The 20,138-nt window shown below is 45.4% G+C and overlaps 1 protein-coding gene across 3 annotated transcripts in view; it reads left to right on the top strand.

Annotated features, from left to right (window-relative positions):
- The window catches only part of MSTO1 (misato mitochondrial distribution and morphology regulator 1), a 1,020,943-nt gene that overhangs the window by 68,127 nt on the left and 932,678 nt on the right, over positions 1–20,138 (top strand). For all 3 annotated transcript variants that reach the window (XM_069649984.1, XM_069649995.1, XM_069649989.1), the window contains exon 2: positions 16,483–16,618. In XM_069649984.1, coding sequence (XP_069506085.1) covers positions 16,483–16,618 — 136 coding nt within the window. The remainder of the gene's footprint in view (positions 1–16,482; positions 16,619–20,138) is intronic.

Genomic DNA, 20,138 nt, shown 5'->3' with positions numbered 1-20,138 from the left:
ATGGATACAGCTGCTCTATTTCAAGCCATACTTGCAGACATGAAATCACTGAAGCAACAGTCTCAGGAAGCTAACCGGGCAGCGCTGGATGTGGTTGTAGTGATACCCAAAATTGCAAATTTGCCAATCAGGCCTTTAAATGACTGCATTAGCCGCTGAAAGCCAATAGTTTATTCAAAGTATGTGCCAAAAATGCTGACGGTAGTCTGTTGTAGCACTTCCATTACGCAGTAGTGAGATACAAGGAATATGCAGGCCTAGTAGGGGTGGTAGGTCACATTATGCATTGTAGATAGACAGGCAGGGCGAAGGCCCCAGCTCTGTAGCTAATAGACATTATTGGAGTGTTTGGAACATTATGCCACCTATATAGCGCTTAGATAGCCAATCTTAAGCGCTATGAACACTAAGCTATGAGTGCATGCCTTTTAGAGCTTGCTCACATGGGGTTAATTCATCTCGGCTTCTCTTAGAATATTCTGCCTTTCTAACTGTAGCCCTGCATGGCTTCGTAAACTAATCTTCCTTTCTCTGGGAAGGCACTGATAAGACATTCCTGAGCTTTCGCGCAGATGGGCTCCAAGCAGGGAGGGGCACAGAAAAGGAGCACAGTGAAAATTCACAGAGTTGGGTTTTTCCATGAGCAAGCCTATATTTTGCACAGGGAAAGTTCTGGAACTGTGCGTCATGGACTGACAGCACGAGATTATAAAAATGCATGCCCACATGACTCAGGTGGGAGATCGATCTGTGGACTTGGTTCGAGCAAGATCAAGTGTCGGGAATCTGTGGTTCTGTCGGCACCCTACAGCGCTGTCCTCTGAGCGGGGCTTGTTACAGCTGGCTTATGAGGGCCAGGGTCTCCCAGTGCTGATTGAAGGGGCGTAAGACTGTGTTTCTCTATGTTTTGCATTTCTCTAAGTTTTGTGCTTTGTAATCTTCTCTAACTTGAATCCCAAGATGTTGCTGAAATTCACCGTTTAGAATAAATACTAAAACTTTTTGAAGGTGTCATTTGTCACTAGCATGAGTTCACTGCTCGGCACAATAGAACCTGTATTTTGGGCTGAATCGGGTAATTTTTGCTCCCAAGGGCTGGTCCCGAGGAAGATTTGCCCAATATCAAGACATTTGGTGGCAGCTTGGGGATTTGTGCAGAGCAGTGCCTTGCTGTGAAATGACAAATTGTGTGAGAGAACACAGTGCAGAGTGATGAGCAGGCTGTCGCATTTCCTTGGTGGTCTCACTGCAGCTCTGAGACACAAAAGACAGCAACGTTGTGTCGGCTTGCCGTGGCCGATAGCTTGTGTGGTTAAGACTCCCTTCAGTAAATCAGTTGTCACTGACTTATTTCTTGGGAATGGAGCCAGGGAGCACAAGGCGATAAACAAGCGGGAAATGGCTATGTTTAAAGCGCTCCGATGAATGGTCAAGAAAGATTTATGTTCAATTAGGAAAGAATTTTATCATGCGGTTTCCCCAGTTTAAAGTTGTAATTTGAAATGCAAAGTGAGACGCAGTTCTCAACTCTATTCTGTCATGAGGGCAGAAAAATAGTTGCGAGGATTTGACATGCAAATTGTGAATAGTAATTCAACCATTGATTCAGCCCCAGTGTGCTAGCGAGTGGGGGGCTGTAATGTAAGGAGGTGAAGGTTTGTTTTTTTAAAAATTTATGCTTTTGAAGTGTTGACATTCCTGAAGATAACGTGGGAATGAGCCGTGTTTAGGAGAAAGAGTAACATCTGTGTTGAGAGCCTAAAGGGTTTGGTTTTTCTTTTTTGGCAACTGTGAATTCCATGTGCTGGTGGTGCATTCTGTTTTAAGGAAACACACTAAAATGGCTACATTGCATTTTAGCTGTGCCATGCTTACAATGGGTGAGAGACTCACTTAAAAAAGGAAGTGAGTGAATGGCATTTGGATTTTCGATTTTTGTGTATTGATTTGGAATTGCAGAATCAGTTTGCAATGGTTGGGGGGGAAAACACAATTTATATTTTTCTAAATTGCCCCTAAATTGCCCCTGGAGTATTTTTGACTGTTCCCACGCTATGCCATGGATTTGTACTGTTGCGTTATAAAGTGATGTATGTTTTGGAAATAGTGACCTGTTGACTGCGGTACATGGTGAAAATGTTGTTGACACATTAACAGCCCACAAGCAATATAGAGTGTGGGTTGCTCTTGCAGAGAAAAAACGTGCAGGGAGCTGCACTACACATGGCATGTTTTAAATGCACTGAAATAAGTGGTTATATTCTGGCAATGGTACAACAGAATGAAAAATCTGTGTGTGATAAGACAGCACAAAGATTTAGTGGGTTGCGGGTTCTTTTGAAAGATCGCACATTGCATTTCAGTGAGTTTGTGAAGCCAAACTACAAGGTTACGAGGAAAAAGAAAAAAAAAATGTATGCCTTTAAATGGGACATTGATCAGTTCAAAACAGGCTAAAAGACGCTTTGACATTTTGCTCAATTACATGGAGTAGAATCTGATGACAAGAAAAAGTGCCTCTTTTGAAAATAAGAGTCTTGCTGTATGTGCAGAGCGTGTGCCTTGAAGATAACTTGCACTGTCTTGGGCGAGGTGCGCAAAGAAAAAAAAACTGTTGGAGGAAGGCAGAAAAGCAGAATACTGCGCTCCTGTTCAGCGAAATGGTGTTTACAGAAGCTGGCAGATATGGGAGCTTTTCTGAGTTGCTGAAAGCAGTGCAGGAAACAGTTAATCTGAATGAACTGTCTGAACTGAGTGCCTTTCATTGAAGCCGCCACAGTTTAAGAGTTATAGGCAAAGAGATAAGTTTGCTGCGTGCTCATGGCGCTGCCATGTGCACAGGAAAGATAAACAATGACATTCCTGCATTCGATCCCCTGTGAGAGACACCGTCAGTGTGAGCAAAAACTGAGGAGGGGGGTGCACAGACAGAATGCTGAAACAGAAATGAAGGCAATAATTGCTGTGAGTGAGAAAATGAAAAGGAGCACAATCTACCGTACACATGCTGATGTACGCATGCTGACACCGGCATGCAATAACAGAGCTGATCAGAAGTAAAGAATTTGCCCAGTATCAACACTGGATGGAAAACAAATGCTACATGCAGAATGGGCACATCGCATCTGAACATTTGGGGAACCTGTGCATCTGTGAATGGGCTAAGAAAAGACAGCTGCCCATTTCAAGAGACATTGCCGTGCAAGCTGCATCCCCATGCGCCATGTGATGTGATGTGAAGTAAAGCGCTGTGCACTGGAGAAGAAACCTCTAGGCGCTTTGAGAAGTGAAAATACACAGCTGGCAAAAATGCAAGCTACATTGCCAGGGCTGGAGTAACTGACAAAGACATCATAGTGTTCCAGATGGAAGCAAAACTGACAAAGGTAGCCGTTTTGCAAGAGACAACATGCAGAACTGAGTATAACATGAACACTGCACATTAGCCATGATCCAGAAGCCTCACGGCTTAGTGCAAGAATGAATGATTTGTTGAAGCAACAAAAGGAACTGACTTAGACTATCGCACTCAAAGGGGTGGCCCAAGAAATCAGCAGACACCCTTTGGGAAAATGACAAGTGGAAAACCAGAGGCTTGAAAGACACTAGCTGTATGGAGAAAAATAAACAAAGCTGCTTGTGCAACTGCAGGCGGTATTGGACTGAAGGACTTTACCTTTGAAATATGGAGTGATGCCAGCAGGGCAACCTAAATCAAGATCATGAAACACTGGAAGCAAGTTGGCGCCTGGCATTCGTGATCGCTCTGGTGACAAAGAAAAGCATTGATCCATTGAGAAGTGCGACCTGGGTACTTATTATATGGCTTTTGTAAAATCACAGATCAGTCTGAAGTACCATTGACCAACTAGGATCGCATTGCACAAATGAGTTTGTGATTAGGCAGTTACACCCCATATGGTGAGTGCAAATAAGCCCCCAGAAACATGCAGAAGGGTGACAAATAATTTGACAAATAATTGTGGTAGCAATGATAAAGTGTGTAGTTACCTGATGAGACTTCTGAAGGTGGGGGGTGGTGTTAAGGGAAGGGATGGATAACGCTGATATTGAAGTTTTGATGACATCGTAACGTGAAGAACAATGACATTGTACTTTTGATGAAATCCTAACATTTCTGTTTGTATTTTGCCTAGGCAAAAAACCAAGACAGTTGCGTGCCATGATTGGGGTAGATGTGTGCAATTTGCGGGTGACACTGATCAGTCAAGCAGGCGCATTCTCAGAGAAAGCGAGTCACTGCCGATATGTGAACTTTGAACCTGTCCTGCACCGCACTCAATGCTGCTAACATGCATGACGTATGAGGACATTAGTTCTGCAACCTGCGAGAAGTGTTCAACAGAGTAATAACTTTTGCTGAACTGGCACGGTGCAGACTTGGCTAGTTATCAAATATTTGATGCTGCACATTCAAATGATTCAGTTGCTGGAAATAACCTGGTTGATATGTTTTGCCTTTCTTGTTTAAAGGACTGTGGACAATGGGTTGTGGACTGTGACATCATGCACCACAAACAGCTGTGTGACACAGCACTTGAATGCTAACACATTGAAAAACGTTTTTTAAATGCACTTTTTGAGATGAATCTGAAAAAACAAAATGTTTTGCTCTTCCAACTGAATTGCTTTAACCAGAGATGCTTTGCTTTGAAGAAAAAAAAAAAACTACTATGTTGCACGTAGGCAGGAAAATGATTTATGAATGGTGTGGGCAGCAGGATTATGCAAGCAGGAGCGTAATTTATTTTGAGATAAAATGAGTGCGCACATCAAAGTCAGCTGTGCGTTGGTTAAGGTTCTTAATTTGTAGTAATGCTGCCAAGTGTGTGAGCTCTAATTTGAGACTGTAACCTTTGAAACACTGGATACTTTTACAGTCAGCCTTAAGGCGGGTAAATGAAACCATGACTGACTTGATGTTTGATTTTATGACACAGTGTGAGACACGGTTTTTGTTAAACCAACAAGTTTCATATTTTTGTGGGGACAGCTGTCTCCAGCACACTAATGCAAAGAGTCACCTTTTGATTGTAGACATCTAGTATAATTCCTTGGAAAAGCGCTACAAATGAGTATCCACATGGAATTGCTAGCGTACTGGCCTGGCACATTGTCGGGCATCTTTTGTCACTGACTCATATGACTGGTGTCTATGAAATCCTAGGCCCAAATGTTTCAGTGAATGGATCCAACGATTTGTTTAATTTGTTTAATGTGATGTTTTTTCTGACCAAGAACTGCAGCGAGTGTTCTCGCCAAGATTTTATGGACTATAATTTTACTAAATGCATTTCACACAATGGTGTGATGAAACAGCCACTGCCGGATGGTAGTATGGTGTTTGTAGCTAAAACTAATATTGTATATGATGGGCATCCCACTTGAAGAAGGGTATTCTCCAAGCCACACAAGGTAGAAACTGTGAACATGTTAGATTTTCCAGTAGTAAGGCAACATTTAAATTGTAGGCTGGTAATGCACACCTCTATTATTACAGTGATACACTTAGACATAGATTTATCATGAGGCAATGTTTCCTTAGTACTACCAAGCTGCTACAAATGGAGTCCATTTCTATGGCCCATCACCAGAGTGCGCGTAGCTAGGGTGCTAGATTCATTAATTGCGGGAGCAGCGGGGAGTAACAGGAGCTTTAAATGATTTTGACATAGAAACTGTGCACAATAAGCTAGCCACTATGGGTTCTGATGCCAGCTCTGCTATAAAACCTCTGGCCTAGTGGGGCCCATTGATACGCCCAACACTGCTACAAGTATTGGCCACCACCTCAGATGGCAGAATTTTAGGTATGAAGACATTTTTTCTGCCATAGGGCAGGTCAACAAGACTGCTAAATACACACGATGCATTTTATGGCAAACATTGTTTAAATCAGCAGGTGTTGGCTTTTCACTCTGAGTGGGGGCGACCATCCTCAACACACTGGCACACAGAGCTACAGTTACCAGCAAACATATGGATCAAATCGCTTGCTTTTGATTGCATAAATAACACATGCCATGCTTTAATGCAAATTAGTAGAATTGTTTTTATTTAGATAACCTGGTGCCCATGGGTTCACCTTGCTCATGAAATTAGATGGTTTCTGGTTGGGTTCCACATACATGGGGGAAGTGTCTAATCACACAGCCCATAGTCACGTTTGAATGCCCTGGGAACAGGGGGAGGGTAGGCCCTTAGAGTGAAAGGCTGCCAGGTTTAGAATTGGTAACCATACATAAATGCAATAGTGCATTGTAGATTAGACTACACCGGATTGCCTTGACATTCTAACTGCATGCTGCTTTTTAACGGACAATCAGTTATACAATAATTATTTAGGTATTTTTGTGTAGGCCAGGTTTTGGCAAGGGTATATGTCACTGTTAACTTTGTGTACATTTTTGTTTAGGTAGTGTTTTTACTAACCTTGCATGCCACGCTGACTAACCGCTAGAAGATAGTTTGCTTAAACCTCTTGCAAAGCCCCAAGGTCTTTATCACTGCACTACATACTATGTTGATGGGTATTAGTCAGCATTGTCGCACACACTTTGAATAGGGGTGGAGTGTAGTGATACACATAATTGCAAATTTGCCAATCAGGGCTTTAGATGACAGCATTAGCCGCTGAAAGCCAATAGTTTATTCAAAGTATGTGCCAAAAATGCTGACAGTAGTCTGTTGTAGCACTTCCATTACGCAGTAGTGAGATACAAGGAATATGCAGGCCTAGTAGGGGTGGTAGGTCACATTATGCATTGTAGATAGACAGGCAGGGCGAAGGCCCCAGCTCTGTAGCTAATAGACATTATTGGAGTGTTTGGAACATTATGGCACCTATATAGCGCTTAGATAGCCAATCTTAAGCGCTATGAACACTAAGCTATGAGTGCATGCCTTTTATAGCTTGCTCACATGGGGTTAATTCATCTCGGCTTCTCTTAGAATATTCTGCCTTTCTAACTGTAGCCCTCCATGGCTTCGTAAACTAATCTTCCTTTCTCTGGGAAGGCACTGATAAGACATTCCTGAGCTTTCGCACAGAAGGGCTCCAAGCAGGGAGGGGCACAGAAAAGGAGCACAGTGGAAATTCACAGAGTTGGGTTTTTCCATGAGCAAGCCTATATTTTGCACAGGGAAAGTTCTGGAACTGTGCGTCATGGACTGACAGCACGAGATTATAAAAATGCATGCCCACATGACTCGGGTGGGAGGTCGATCTGTGGACTTGGTTCGAGCAAGATCAAGTGTCCGGAATATGTGGCTCTGTCGGCACCCTACAGCGCTGTCCTCTGAGCGGGGCTTGTTACAGCTATCTTATGAGGGCCAGGGTCTCCCAGTGCTGATTGAAGGGGTGTAAGACTGTGTTTCTCTATGTTTCTCTAAGTTCTATGTTTCTCTATATTTTGCATTTCTCTAAGTTTTGTGCTTTGTAATCTTCTCTAACTTGAATCCCAAGATGTTGCTGAAATTCACTGTTTAGAATAAATACTAAAACTTTTTGAAGGTGTCATTTGTCACTAGCATGAGTTCACTGCTCGGCACAATAGAACGCCATCTGGACAACCCCAGGGACTTGCTGATTGATTGCGGCCGCAGGACTCTGATTCCCAAATTCACTCAATGAAATGAAGCCTGCTTCTGGGTTATTACTTTCCTGTTACTAAACTTGCAGCATAAACTGGCAGTACTGAAGGCCTAAAGACAGCGTGGCCCCATCCTGCTGGGTTTAGCACGGATTCAGATGTTCAATGATTTCTCGCTGGAGATCTTGAGGTGATGCAGGGAATGTATTGCTATTTTTGAAGCCTTGAAGTGCTCAACCCATCGTTATTATCTGAAGTTCCCAGCGGTTTTGTGCTTTTAGCTGGGCGAGAAGTGGCACTCATTCGACTCTCCAGCAGAGGCCTGGCAGTTCCTGGGCTGCCATGACATTCTGGGGCTAGATGCTATTCCCGATCTGGAGACTCAGACCACCTCTTCTAGAGAAGTCAACCTGGAGCGCAGCATCGCTGACGAGAATTTGGGGTGGCAGAGGAAGAAGAGCAGATGGCCTAGGGGGGGTGCCGAGATTGATGGGGAGTGGCATGCTGAATAAGGCGCCTGGCCGAGGGGAGGGTGCATGGCCAGCCGAGGACACACTGGGACCCAATGGTGGTGTGGCGCAAACTATGTTTTAATGGGACGCAGTGACAGCTGTGGGGCCATCTGCAAGCACTTATGACTTCTAGGCACCATTCAGCTTTGGGATTTCTGTTTTTGAGCTGGGGCAAAACCTGTGCCTGTAATCTTGGATCTTTTCATTCCTTAAGGACCTTGCTCCTCGTGCCCTTTCATTGTTATTGCTGTGTTTGAGTGCGATTCGTTTTTGCTGCTAATGGTTACGATAGTTTACGGATCGTGAGCGGGGTGGGTGCCGTCTAACCTATTGTTTCTGCATTGGCTTTTTAGCCCTCTTATTGGGCTTCTACCTGGGGTGCTGAATGTGTCACTGTTTCTTCTTCTTTGATGTTATGTTTGGGGATGGAGGGGGGGTCGCAGGGTGGCAATATGGAAACTCAAGGGGGTAGGTGCCATGGCCAGGCTGGGTATATTTCACTCGCGGGGAGATATTGATTGGGGCAGTATCGTTGGTGGGTGGGGGGAAGCATCTTTGAAGATTGACAAAGGGTCTACACCATGCCAGGGGGATTGAGAGAAGTGGGATCTATTAGGGGATACAGATCTCTGACATGACTAAGATTTGCTGTGTGTCCCTGTATATTCAGGGCCTGGGAGACCCAATTAAGCATCAGAGCATGCTGAATTTATTGCAGGATGAGTGGGAATATCTAGCATTTTTACAGGAAACCCACCTAGACTCGAGTGAGTCGGGGAAGCTGGTACGAGGTTGGGTGGGACAGGCATTCCACACTCCCTTTTCGCACAAACGTGAGATATCCATTCTCATCCCTAAGAGGTTGCCCTTTGCCTCGATATCGACACTGTCGGACCCAAGTGGCCGGTATGTCCTATTGAGGGAACTGCTATTTCAAGAATGTGTCACTTTGTTAAATATTTATGGCCCAACGGATGATAATGTGTTCACACCATGTGCCCCTTATGAGTCTGCTGACAATTGCGGAAGGAGACCTGAACGTGGCCTTGGCCCCGGGTGTTGATAGACAACCGCCTCACTCTTCCCGAGCGAGGGCGCCCAGAAAGATTAAGACCCTCCTGAGCTTAATGGAAGAGCTTTTGATTTCGGGACGTTTGGAGGGAGCTCCATCCACAACAGGACTATTCACACCACCGTGGAAGCTATGCCCGTCTGGATTATTGGCTAGTCGCCTCGCCCATGCTAGATAATTGTGAGATCCAGCCCATCACTATTTCGGACTATGGCCAGGTGGCGTTCCAGCTTGCGCTTGCGGTAGAGCAGCCCCAATCTTCACCTTGGAGGCTGAACCTAGCCACCCTGCAATATCCTGATTTCATTGCCCATTTAGAACATCACATAGATTACTTCTGGAGGTGAACTTGATGGAGGGCTTTGCAGCTGTCAGGTGCTGAGATACCTCTAAAGCCTCTCTTCGGGGCAATGCATTGCCAAATGTGCCTTTAAATTGAAAGATTGGTAACAGCGTGAGAAGCAGCTCCAGGCCAATCTCCAACACCTGGAGCGAGCTCTTAAGGCCACACGTGATCGCTCTCTGCAAAGCAAACTAAGGACCTGCAGGAGTGAACTCAAGGAATGCACCACACGTGGCACTCAGAAGTTCTTTGCTAAATGTGCGCAGTCCTTCTTTGAAAGCAACAATCGACCCCTCCGACCGATGGCGGTCCTCTTGAGGGGTCGGCAGAGAGCACAACTTATTGACGCGATTAGGTCCAAGTCGGTGCACGCCTCACCAATGCTAAAGCGGGACATCCCATAGGACCGGTGGGAGAATGGCCCTATTTAGATTGCAGCTGGCCGATATCAAATACGTGGGGATATATGTGGGTGCAGCAATGGGGACACTGGTTCGTGATAATTACCAACGGCTGATTGCTAAAATCCAGGCCGACCTGAGTAGGTGGAATGTTTTGCCCCTATCAATACAAGGCATGGTCAATGTGATTCATCTGAATACCCTTCCTAAATTACTCTATTTAGCCCAGATGATGCCTTTTCCCATGCCTACAGGTATGAGACAGGATCTTGACATACATGTAGGGAAATTCTTGTGGCGCCATAAGGGGGCCAGGTTACGCACATTGGCTATACGCTCTCAAACAAGATGGAGGCCTGGCCCTACCATTGTAACAGTCCTACTTCCTGGTGGCACAGGCATGCTGGGTCAAGCGTTGGCTGGGCCCATCTGAAGCCACCAGCTGGCATGGAATGGAGCTGGCGCTCCTTATAGCCTTCACCCTGCAGGAGTCTGTGGCCCTCCTGCAGTCTCGCCTTCCAAAAACACATCACGCTGCCTCCCGTTGTGGGTGCATCGTTGCAGAGCTGGGCGCAACTGCTGAGGAAGATAGAGGTGGACCACAAATCTGTGCCGCCCTGGCTCAGCCTTGAGGCATTGCTTATGAAAAGCCTGAAGGGTAGAAAGCAGCACGATCTCTGGCACTAGGTGCGCATAATGGACCTGTTCGAGGAGGCAGTTCTGCTGCCCTTTGAGGAGGTCAGGACAAAGCTGGGGCAGGAGCAGACAAAGTGTCTAGAGCACAGAACCATGATTTCGATGGTCCAAACCCTGGGGACTGCGGCCGGGTTCACACGCAGCATTTCGCCCTGCGAATTGGTACTCAAGGTTGATGCATTAGAATTCCCTAAACTGAAGTCATTTTACCTGGCTCAGCAATGTCCCGTGGGAGTGAAAGTCCAGCTTGATTTTGGGGATATATACACCTTCTTCTCCCGGGTTCCAGATGTCTCATTTAGTATCGGGAATAGAGAAATCCAGTATAAAATCGTATACCGATACTACTATACACTGGCGGCGATATAATTGTCATCATGGCTGATTGTTGGAGGGGCTGTGGGCAGTGGGGAACGCTGGGACATTTTCTCTGGGACTGTCCGCTGATTCAGAATTTCTGGGGCTCAATACGACATGCAGTGGGTCAAATCCCTTTGGTGGTGGCAGAGCTAGGACTGTAGCCAGTGGCTATGCTGTTCGGGGTGGAAGATTGGCATGGCAATAGCTCTGTTTGCAGGCTCCTGCACACCCTGCTGTTTGCGGCCAGAAAGGCTATCCTCATCAAATGGAAATCCCCAGAGGGACCGCATCTGAGTGTATGGGAAGGGATTGTATCTGGGTTTGTGCGCATGAAGCAGTGTCTGGTGAACCGACATGGAATGGAGAGAGTTTGGCAACTATGGGAGTTTTATGAGCAATACATCCAACTCCTCTGTGGACCTGTGCTGGATATGGGCTGCAGGGAGAAATTGTGGAGAGTAATGGAGCTGGGTGGGCGAAGGGGGTGGGCGGGGCAGTTCTGGGAAGAGGGCCTATCGGGAAGGGTGTTTTTATATTGTTACTGCTTTTTTTTATCCCCCGCCCCAGACTCGGTGGGGGCTCATGCGCATTGGTTTATCCCCAGGTGTGGGATCTCAGTGGGGTATTGGGTATGTGCGACTTTCCCTTTGTCTCCTTTTTTTTTTTAGATTTCCCATATGTGTATCCCCTGACCTGGACTCTACTCCCTTGATATGATATGGACCGGTACACTGTTTATGTATATCTTTGTGTTCAAATGGTTCATTTTTTTTTCCTTCTTAATAAAAAGATTTAAATAAAAAAAAAAGAAAAGGGTTAGTTTGTGACGCGAGTTCTCTTCTCATTTTTGCAATATGTCCATGTCTTCTCTCTCTGTTAGTGACTTTCCAATGTTTGCACTCAGCATGTTTTCCGATACACCCCCCTGCTACTCACTGGTTTTTGTAGGCGTTAATATCTTCTATCGCGGTCGGCCTGTTTCCTTCTCACAGGCACCTTTCCCTAGCCCTTATATCCCTTTACCCTCCGGGCCCCTCCCGCAATATTTTTGTCTTTTCGGCTGAAAATCGGTTGCCACAAAAAAAAACCTGGCAATGAATGAACGTGGTACTGAACAATCACTGGGCTTGCAGTCTCTTTTGCTCCACATTGGTTGATCGCTCTTCTATATAAAAGGTGATTTTGTCAGATTGGCATGGTAGACCAAAGTTGGAAGGTTGGTCCATTGATTTGGTAAAGGTTTTTTCCCCTGTCCTTAATAGGTAAATCAGTAGTTGCCTGACAATGGGCCATGAGGGTTTCAGACATGGGGGGCGGGGTGGATTATTTTCAAGGGAAAATGGGGGATACCATGTCTCACCCGATAGAGCTATAACATCTTCCCGGAGGCTGTCTCCTCCCATGTGCTTCTCTGATTCACCATCATATAGCCGCAACCAGGGCTAGGATCAGGTAGCAGCTGTCGTCCCCTGGCCACATTGGAGGAGGTTACCGTCGGGGGATCAGGGATGGCTCCACCATATTCATCACAACACACAGCAGCTTTTGGAAAAATGCAATTATGCATTTTTACAATTTTTAAAACTAGTCACTGTATGAGAGGAACAGTGGGCCAGACGAGGACTGGTGAGCCAGAGAGGGAACAGTAGGCCAGAAAGAACAGAGAGCGGGGGACCAGAGAGGTAGAGGTGGGCCAGAGCGAATGGTGGGGCAGAGAGGGGGAGTGCTGGAGCAGAAAGCAGGGAGCGTGCGGCAGAGGGTGAGCAGTGGCCTAAAAAAGGAGCTGTGGGTCAGAAGGAGGGAGCAAGCTGCAGATTGGGAGAAAGGATGGGGGAAGAGCATGATAGACTGGGAGAAATGTGGTGAGATGGAGAAGGAGCGAGAAAGAATGGACTGTAGACTGCAGGAGGAACTGGAGTGCATCATGTGTGATCTGAGAGCACAATTGAGAGAGTAGCAGGGACTAGGGAGTGCGATTTGTGGGTTGGCAGTGTGAGAGAGCAAGTAAGAATGCACATGATTGACAGAGTGAGTAGTTTGTGAGTGTAAGTTATGATGGAGAATTGGTGAGTAGGGAGCGTGTCAGTGCTTGGGGTATTGGAGAATATGAAAGGGAAATATTTTCACCATTACAAATGAAAACGATCAATAAAGTTATTAATATAAAATAGGCTTGTACAATAAACCATAGAAGTAGAGCAAAACAAACCATGTTCAGTCAAGCCAGTGACATCTGGCACTTCATAGCAGGAACTACATACAAAAGGTGTAAATAATGACAATCTGTCTCTTTTGCAGCATCACATACACTATGTTCTTGTTTCTAGTTCTGTAGCACCTGCCCATCAAAACAACATTTGAAGCAAAAATAATGCAACAAAAACGCATTTGTGCCACAAAATGTGCATTTTTATGTCATAAAATGTTCAATTTCATGCTGAAAAATACTGGAGAGTCTGAATAAGTTTAACTTTTCCCACTGGAAATGCAGATCTATTAATAGCAGACCTGAAGGTTGATATGGGCCTAGAGGCCATGACATCTGTAACTCTCACTAGAAATTGGTTGGCTAGATAGATTTGAGAGTTGGCTGCATTCCAAAACAGTTTTAAGTATAGAGAAGTGGTACCATAACATGCCTGACACCGCCTATCCAGACCAGGCTGTTCACTCAACTGTGGTTTGCATTCTGGGACTTGCATTGCAGCTTTTCCCAAATGTGTGTACTGCAAATTGGCTAAAAAACAAACCCGGACCACTAGTCGGCTTCTTTCCTCACTTACTCCATGCCCGTCAGGTGTGAGTGGTTCATCCTGTGCAGAGTTTCTTTGGATTCTGGCATTCATAGTTTTACTTTTCATTCACCATTGCAGAGCTGTGAGGGGATGCAAAAAAGGAGGCATGCCTTGATGTCCTATTCACAGATGACACTGCAACAACTGTGGGTTCGTTGTATTATTAATAAACATTGCTTGCGTTTTTCATTATTGAAAACCGGTATCCACTATATTGTGCATAGGTGTAAATAAAATGTGCAGTTTTGGAAACAAGCAGATAACTTTATACATTCCTTTAAATAAGCAGTTAACCTTTTCAGTCACCAAATAGCTGGTGAGACCTATTGTCCAGACTTGGCATTAAAATGCATATAGCCCATCAAAATGAACATCCCTAACATTAGCAATCTGCTTGACGAGTTGGAATTTTGCCTAATGAAAGCGTCACTGAAGGTGAATCTGCTCCATGCAACATGAACCAATTGTAGCCCACTGGGCAGCCCATATCAGACAGTTAAGCTGTAAATCACAGCTTCCAAGAAAACAGCAGAAAGCCCATTCACCTCTGGATGACGCACCTTAAACCCCCACAGGCCTGCCATCCCACGGGAGACCTTAATCTGGATTTATTGTGAGTAAACCAGACCACCAACAAAGCTCTGAAAATGCAATCAGTAAGGTATAAATCCAGATGGGTGCAACTATACCACCAATCCTCCTGCGCCCCCCCACCCGAGAAGACCTCTCTCGTCCTCTGCGGGCCATCGTGCAGCCCAGGGCTTACAAACCTCGTCCCCCACACAAAGCCATGCCGGCATTGAGAACTGGCTCTACACGGCCTTGCCCATAATGAAATACCGGAGAGGGGAGCCAGTAAAGTCAAGGCTCCATCTCCAGGTCGACCTCCGGGACTGGGCCTGGCCCAGCCTCATAAGGGTACTGGAGGCTCACCCTCAGCCCCCCCCCTGCCTACATACTGACGCCCGGGCATGAAACGCCTCTGTCCAGGGCCGAAGTAAACGCAGGCCACCACGAATGGAGCCGACCTACCGGGCTGATGGAGAATGGATACCCACAACTAGGCCCGCTGCCCAGCAGGAAAGCCTGGGAGCCATCTAGCCAAACCTCCCATACACCTTTTTTTAGTACAGCTAGGCGTGCAGGGGAAGGGGAACAACACAATTCCCCTCCAAGCTAGGCAAGGGTAGGGGAGATGGAGCAGTAGGTGGCCCAGCCATCCACCCAAGATTCTGACATGAAGGCAGGAGAATTTGAAACGTACACGTTAAGGGAGGCTGGGAGTGTTATTCTCTCAGGGGAGACGTGTGGGGGCATACCTAGTATATTTGAACAGATGGAATGGATTCCTGAATCGGAGGTTGGGGCATCCCACACATGTACTGTGATACTGGGATGAGGAAGTGGGACGTGGCAGTAATGGTGAAACCAAAAGGAGAAGCAGTTAGTTGGGGGTAGGGGAGTTCGGGAGATTGTACAAAGATTACAGCAAATTAATTGACTTAGAATGTGGATTTGTTTCTGTCATTTGCCAACTATCACTGTTGTGGCCCGCTCCCAGACCACCTGAGCGAGCCACAGCTGATGTCTGGATCACCCGACGGAGACCTTTGAGGGCTGCGATCACGCAGCGTACAACAGACAGGGGACACCCTGTATTCACCGGATTGGGACACGTGGGCTGGGGGCACCGAGATCACCGCAGCCCCAGCTCTGGGGGCACCCAGGCCGGGGGGTTGCCCATACAGCCGTGGTCACACGGCCAATACCTGAAGGTGAGACAGTGTTGCCCAGCAGGGGCACCGTCCTCGTGGCAGGGTCCCGCTATTGGGCTTCCTGCACGCGGTCTATCACCAGCATGGTGACCGAAACAACAACACCGGAGCCAGCTCGTGGTTAGACTGACGAGCCGGAAGCAGCTCATCACTTTTATTAACTTGGTCACATGGTAGCCACCATGTGACCATTACACACATCCTTGGAGCTACCAAGCTCCAAGGAATGGGTGACCTGCAACAATCACCCTCTCTGGTAGACACCTTACTTTTTATCCAAAATGTTTGATTTATAATTGCAACTTTTTGTATGCTCTACTTATGGGTGAATACAATTCTCTTAGGCTTTGCTGCAAAATATTTAATGTAAGCGTTCCCAAAAGTTTATTTGAACAATGTTTAAAGTGTCTCTCTAACATAGATGCAAACAATTTGTTTTATTTTTGTGCCTTTTTTTCATTGTCACGAGAAACAACTCTTAGAAATGCATACAAAATATCTGATGGGGAAAAGCTGGATTAACATCAGACACAAATGGAAAACGTACCTATTTATGTACTTTACATTAGTTCTCTCAAAAGAAATGGCTCTGCAGGAGGTTACATGGGCAAACATACAAAGGTTATATTCTACAAAACAAGAACACATATTTGAATGCCAAAAGTATATTCAATTGAGTTTCCATTATTTTCAATGGATGTACAGTTAATCACATTTTTCACTACATTTGTGTTTTTGTCAGTGTTAATCATGCATAGGGAGAGTTTGATTAACAAGCGGATGGAGCAAGGGCGGAACAAGCAGGGGTGGCAAATGCATGTGGCTTTAGCAAGAGGTAGCAGCACTCAATCTATGTCCGTTCTTGCTCTTGTCATCTTTATGGACTATGATCTGATGTTCGTGTCTCCTCCACAGGATGCCGCCCTACGCTACAACTCTGAGACCAAGCAGCCGGACCCTGAGATCTGCTACGATGTAATGTTCAGAGCTGGAGTGACATCCAGAGGGCAGGAGACCTACACCCCCCGGCTGATCCTCATGGATCTGAAAGGTATCGGTGCTCTGTCATGCACATGAACCCGCCACTGAAGAGTCTCACCAACACCGGTCTTGCACATGACACTGAAGGTCCTTCATCGTGCACACATAATACTGCAAGGTTCTCCCAAGCCACACATACACTACACTGTAGTCCTACATAACCCGAAGTCGCACAACTGCAGTGGCCCGACTGCAGTTGTGCGACTTCGGCAGTCATGTTGAGGGGTCCACATCAGGCATGTACACTACTGGAGGTGATTCAGTCATGCACATGCAAGTGGAGTCAGTCAAGACTGCCGTCGTACTCAAATCACCAGAGGTGCAGCAGCCCAGTCATGTAGCACTATTTAAAGCATAGTAGTAATTGTTATTCAGACCACATGAGCTGCTGTGTTTTTTTTATATATATAAAAACTTTATTAAACAGACGTTATGGTTAATTTGCACTAATAAAAACCTGTGAAATTCAATGAAAAAACTTGGCTAAAGGGATGTTATGGATACAAGTAAAACCTGAAAACCTCAGAAATTCGCCAGTTATGGTAAGCTAAGCAACCATAACTTGCGCCACCAGGGTGCACTGCTAAGACTAACACCCAGGACATCAAAGATGACATCACAAAGGAAGCTCCTACCTCTAGCATCCAGAGAGAATCATGGGTGTGGCAATGTTTTACCACTGTTGGGAATGTACCAAAGGCTAAAGCTACAGAAGTGAAATTCACTGAGTGCTCAATCGCAGACTACCTGGACAGTACTCCTACGGGACCACCTCCATGCGCCGCCATACGAAATCCAACCACCGCAATGCTCTCAGAAAGGTTGTTCCTTTCTTAGCAAGTAGTAGGCTGTCTTCCTCCACCTCATCTTTCTCAACCAATACTGTAACTACACAGCCTACTTCTGTGGGACACAAAATCCCACCAGCTCAGCTACCTTGCAAGCAATAAAAGAGGCTGTTGATTCATATCTTTAGAAGATAACAGTCCTCTGCATATACTGCAACACCCCACTATGCAGGGGGAAGCAGTTTCAAAGTGCTTTTGAAGCTGTAATCAAGGAACATGAGAAACACTGCCCCCTACCATAGAAGTAACACACGTGCAACATCTTCGGCTGTCCACCTGCCCCTCCATATTAGTACTTGGTTCCTCTTTCCTCATTTCCCTCCCCACCTTACGTTCCAAACTCTCCTGCATGAAATAAAAATATATCAAAAAACAACAAAAGAAAAGTTCCTTTAGGAACCACCTTTCACAATTAAAAAATGTGAACTAAAAAAATTAATCTTTTATAGACGCCATCTACTTTACATTTCTCAGTAAAGTGCCATAGACTCAATAAGATTTTCCAACATTTCCATTAGCATTTTGTGTTCTGCTAATGGCAATAATGTGGAGTTCATTCCAGGTTGCAGGGACTAGAAGGGGATAAGTTATCGGCCCAAGCAAAGCGAGGGCAGATAATGAGGGCTCTGGACTGTTTTCCCCCGTTCCAGCCCCTGAAATGGGGGATGAAGGCTATTAGCGCCTGGGTTCCCAAAAAAGGTTGTTTAAAAAAAAAAAAAGGATGTTTCTTCCTACACCGGGATGCTTGCGGTGTCCCACTGTAGGAAGGAAAATCCTTTTCCAAGATGGCCACCATAGAAAGGGAAGGCGGGGTTCCATACAGAGCCCTTCTTCCCTTTCCATGGCAGCCTGCAGCAGGCGAAGCAAGAATCCTATGACCATATTTCCACAAGCAATTATTTATTTTTTTCTTTTCCTTTCAAACCTATCCCACTTTCGAATAACTTTACCACATAGCTGGTCCCAGGTGGACATGGCCACTTTAACCCTATTTGTCGTCCCTCGTGGTCATGGCCAGCAGCCAGATTGTCCAGGTCATGACTGTATGCCATGGCCCGGACAATCTGGCCACTGCCCATGGCCATCGGCTATACCTCAGTCACCAAAGGTATATCACTATTTTTTGTACCTACATTATGAAACTTGTCAAAAAATAAAACGCTGGCACATTTGCAAAACCATGCTTTAAGGTCCTTGACAATGCTCCTTACACGGGTTTGCTGGAAATCCATCCATGGTTTATTTTTTCAAGTGTCAAAATTTATGTACATACAATAGTCCTATAACTTAGCCCCCACTTGACAAAATCCATTCAGACTACATTCAAGGTTTTGTCTATAATCTTTCTGAAAACTTTTGTCCACATTCGTCAAACAGCAACAAAGTTCTAAGCCATCTAAAAATGTTGAGACCTCCTCTAATTGAGCCTCCTCTTGACAAAATCCCACCAAACTTTACAAAAACAATCATTTCTAGATCTACAATCTTTTTTGAAAATGTATGTGTAGATTCGTCAAATGGCACCACATTTATAAGCCTTTACAATATTTTGGGATCCCCCTCTAATTTTGCCCCCTCTTGACAGAATGCCACCAAACTTTGCAAAAACATTCATATCTAGAATTAAAATCGTTTTGCTAACTTTTGTGCCGATTCGTCAAATGGTACCACATCTAGAAGCCTTTACAATATTTAGGGACCCCCCTCTAATTTTGATAATTCTTGATAAAACAGCTCCAAACTTTCCAGAACCATTCAGAATCGGGTATAGAATATAAATCCGAATTTTCATGCAGTTACATTGAGTGGTGCCCATGTCATAAGCCTTCCAAAAACTGCTTTTCATCAACACAGTAATGAAGAAATAGGCATAGATGTCCCCGAACATCAGAAGTGTTCGAGAACATCACAGGACTGTATATGAACATCTGGACTGTTCACCTAGCTCGTGGATGAAAAACACCTGTTTTTTGGCTTCTTACGGCCATATCCCATCCCATTCTCATCACCCCTCACATCCCCAGAGATTGATAAGTTTGACTAGTGCAATGTTGCATTTTTGAATGTTTTTACAGAGATGTTCGGACACGGGTGGCTGTCTGCAAATCTAACATGGCTGGCATTTCCAAAAATCTGACGCACTTCACTGTTTTCACCATCCAATCAGTGGGCACGTCTGATGTCTGCGGTCATCACGTCACCCTCTGGGCCAATCGGATGCCTGTCCACAGACCGAACAGAGATGCTAGTCTGCGGACTGAACCCACATATCTAAAAAAAAATGTTAACCTACTTTTGGGCCGTTTTTAAAAAGAACTACTGGACGAATTTACACCAAATTTACAAAGGCTCGCTTTCGTGACCAAGCAGCTGCTCCTGCCACACATTTGGTGAAAATCCATCCAACGGTTTGGGCTGTAGATGTGAGCAATTGTTTTTTTCGTTGCATCTATGCAAAAAACAGATATTTTGCAACCCGCCCGATAACTTTGCCCCCGCCCTGACCCCCACCTTGACGAAACCTCACCAAACTTCCCAGAAAAATTCTGACGGGATCATATACTTTTTTTGCAGAATTTGGTAAGGATTCGTCAAGGAGGGATAAGGTGGGGAGGCAAAGTAATATGATTACAAAGGAGTGTGGGAGCCCCTCTACTGAGAACGAACATGGGTCACATATCC

Source organism: Ambystoma mexicanum, chromosome 1p, assembly GCF_040938575.1.
Source record: "Ambystoma mexicanum isolate Mex_15411 chromosome 1p, UKY_AmexF1_1, whole genome shotgun sequence".
Classification (NCBI taxonomy): Eukaryota; Metazoa; Chordata; class Amphibia; order Caudata; family Ambystomatidae; genus Ambystoma; species Ambystoma mexicanum.
Note: the sequence above shows the minus strand (reverse complement) of the source record. Positions and strands in the feature narration are given on the sequence as shown.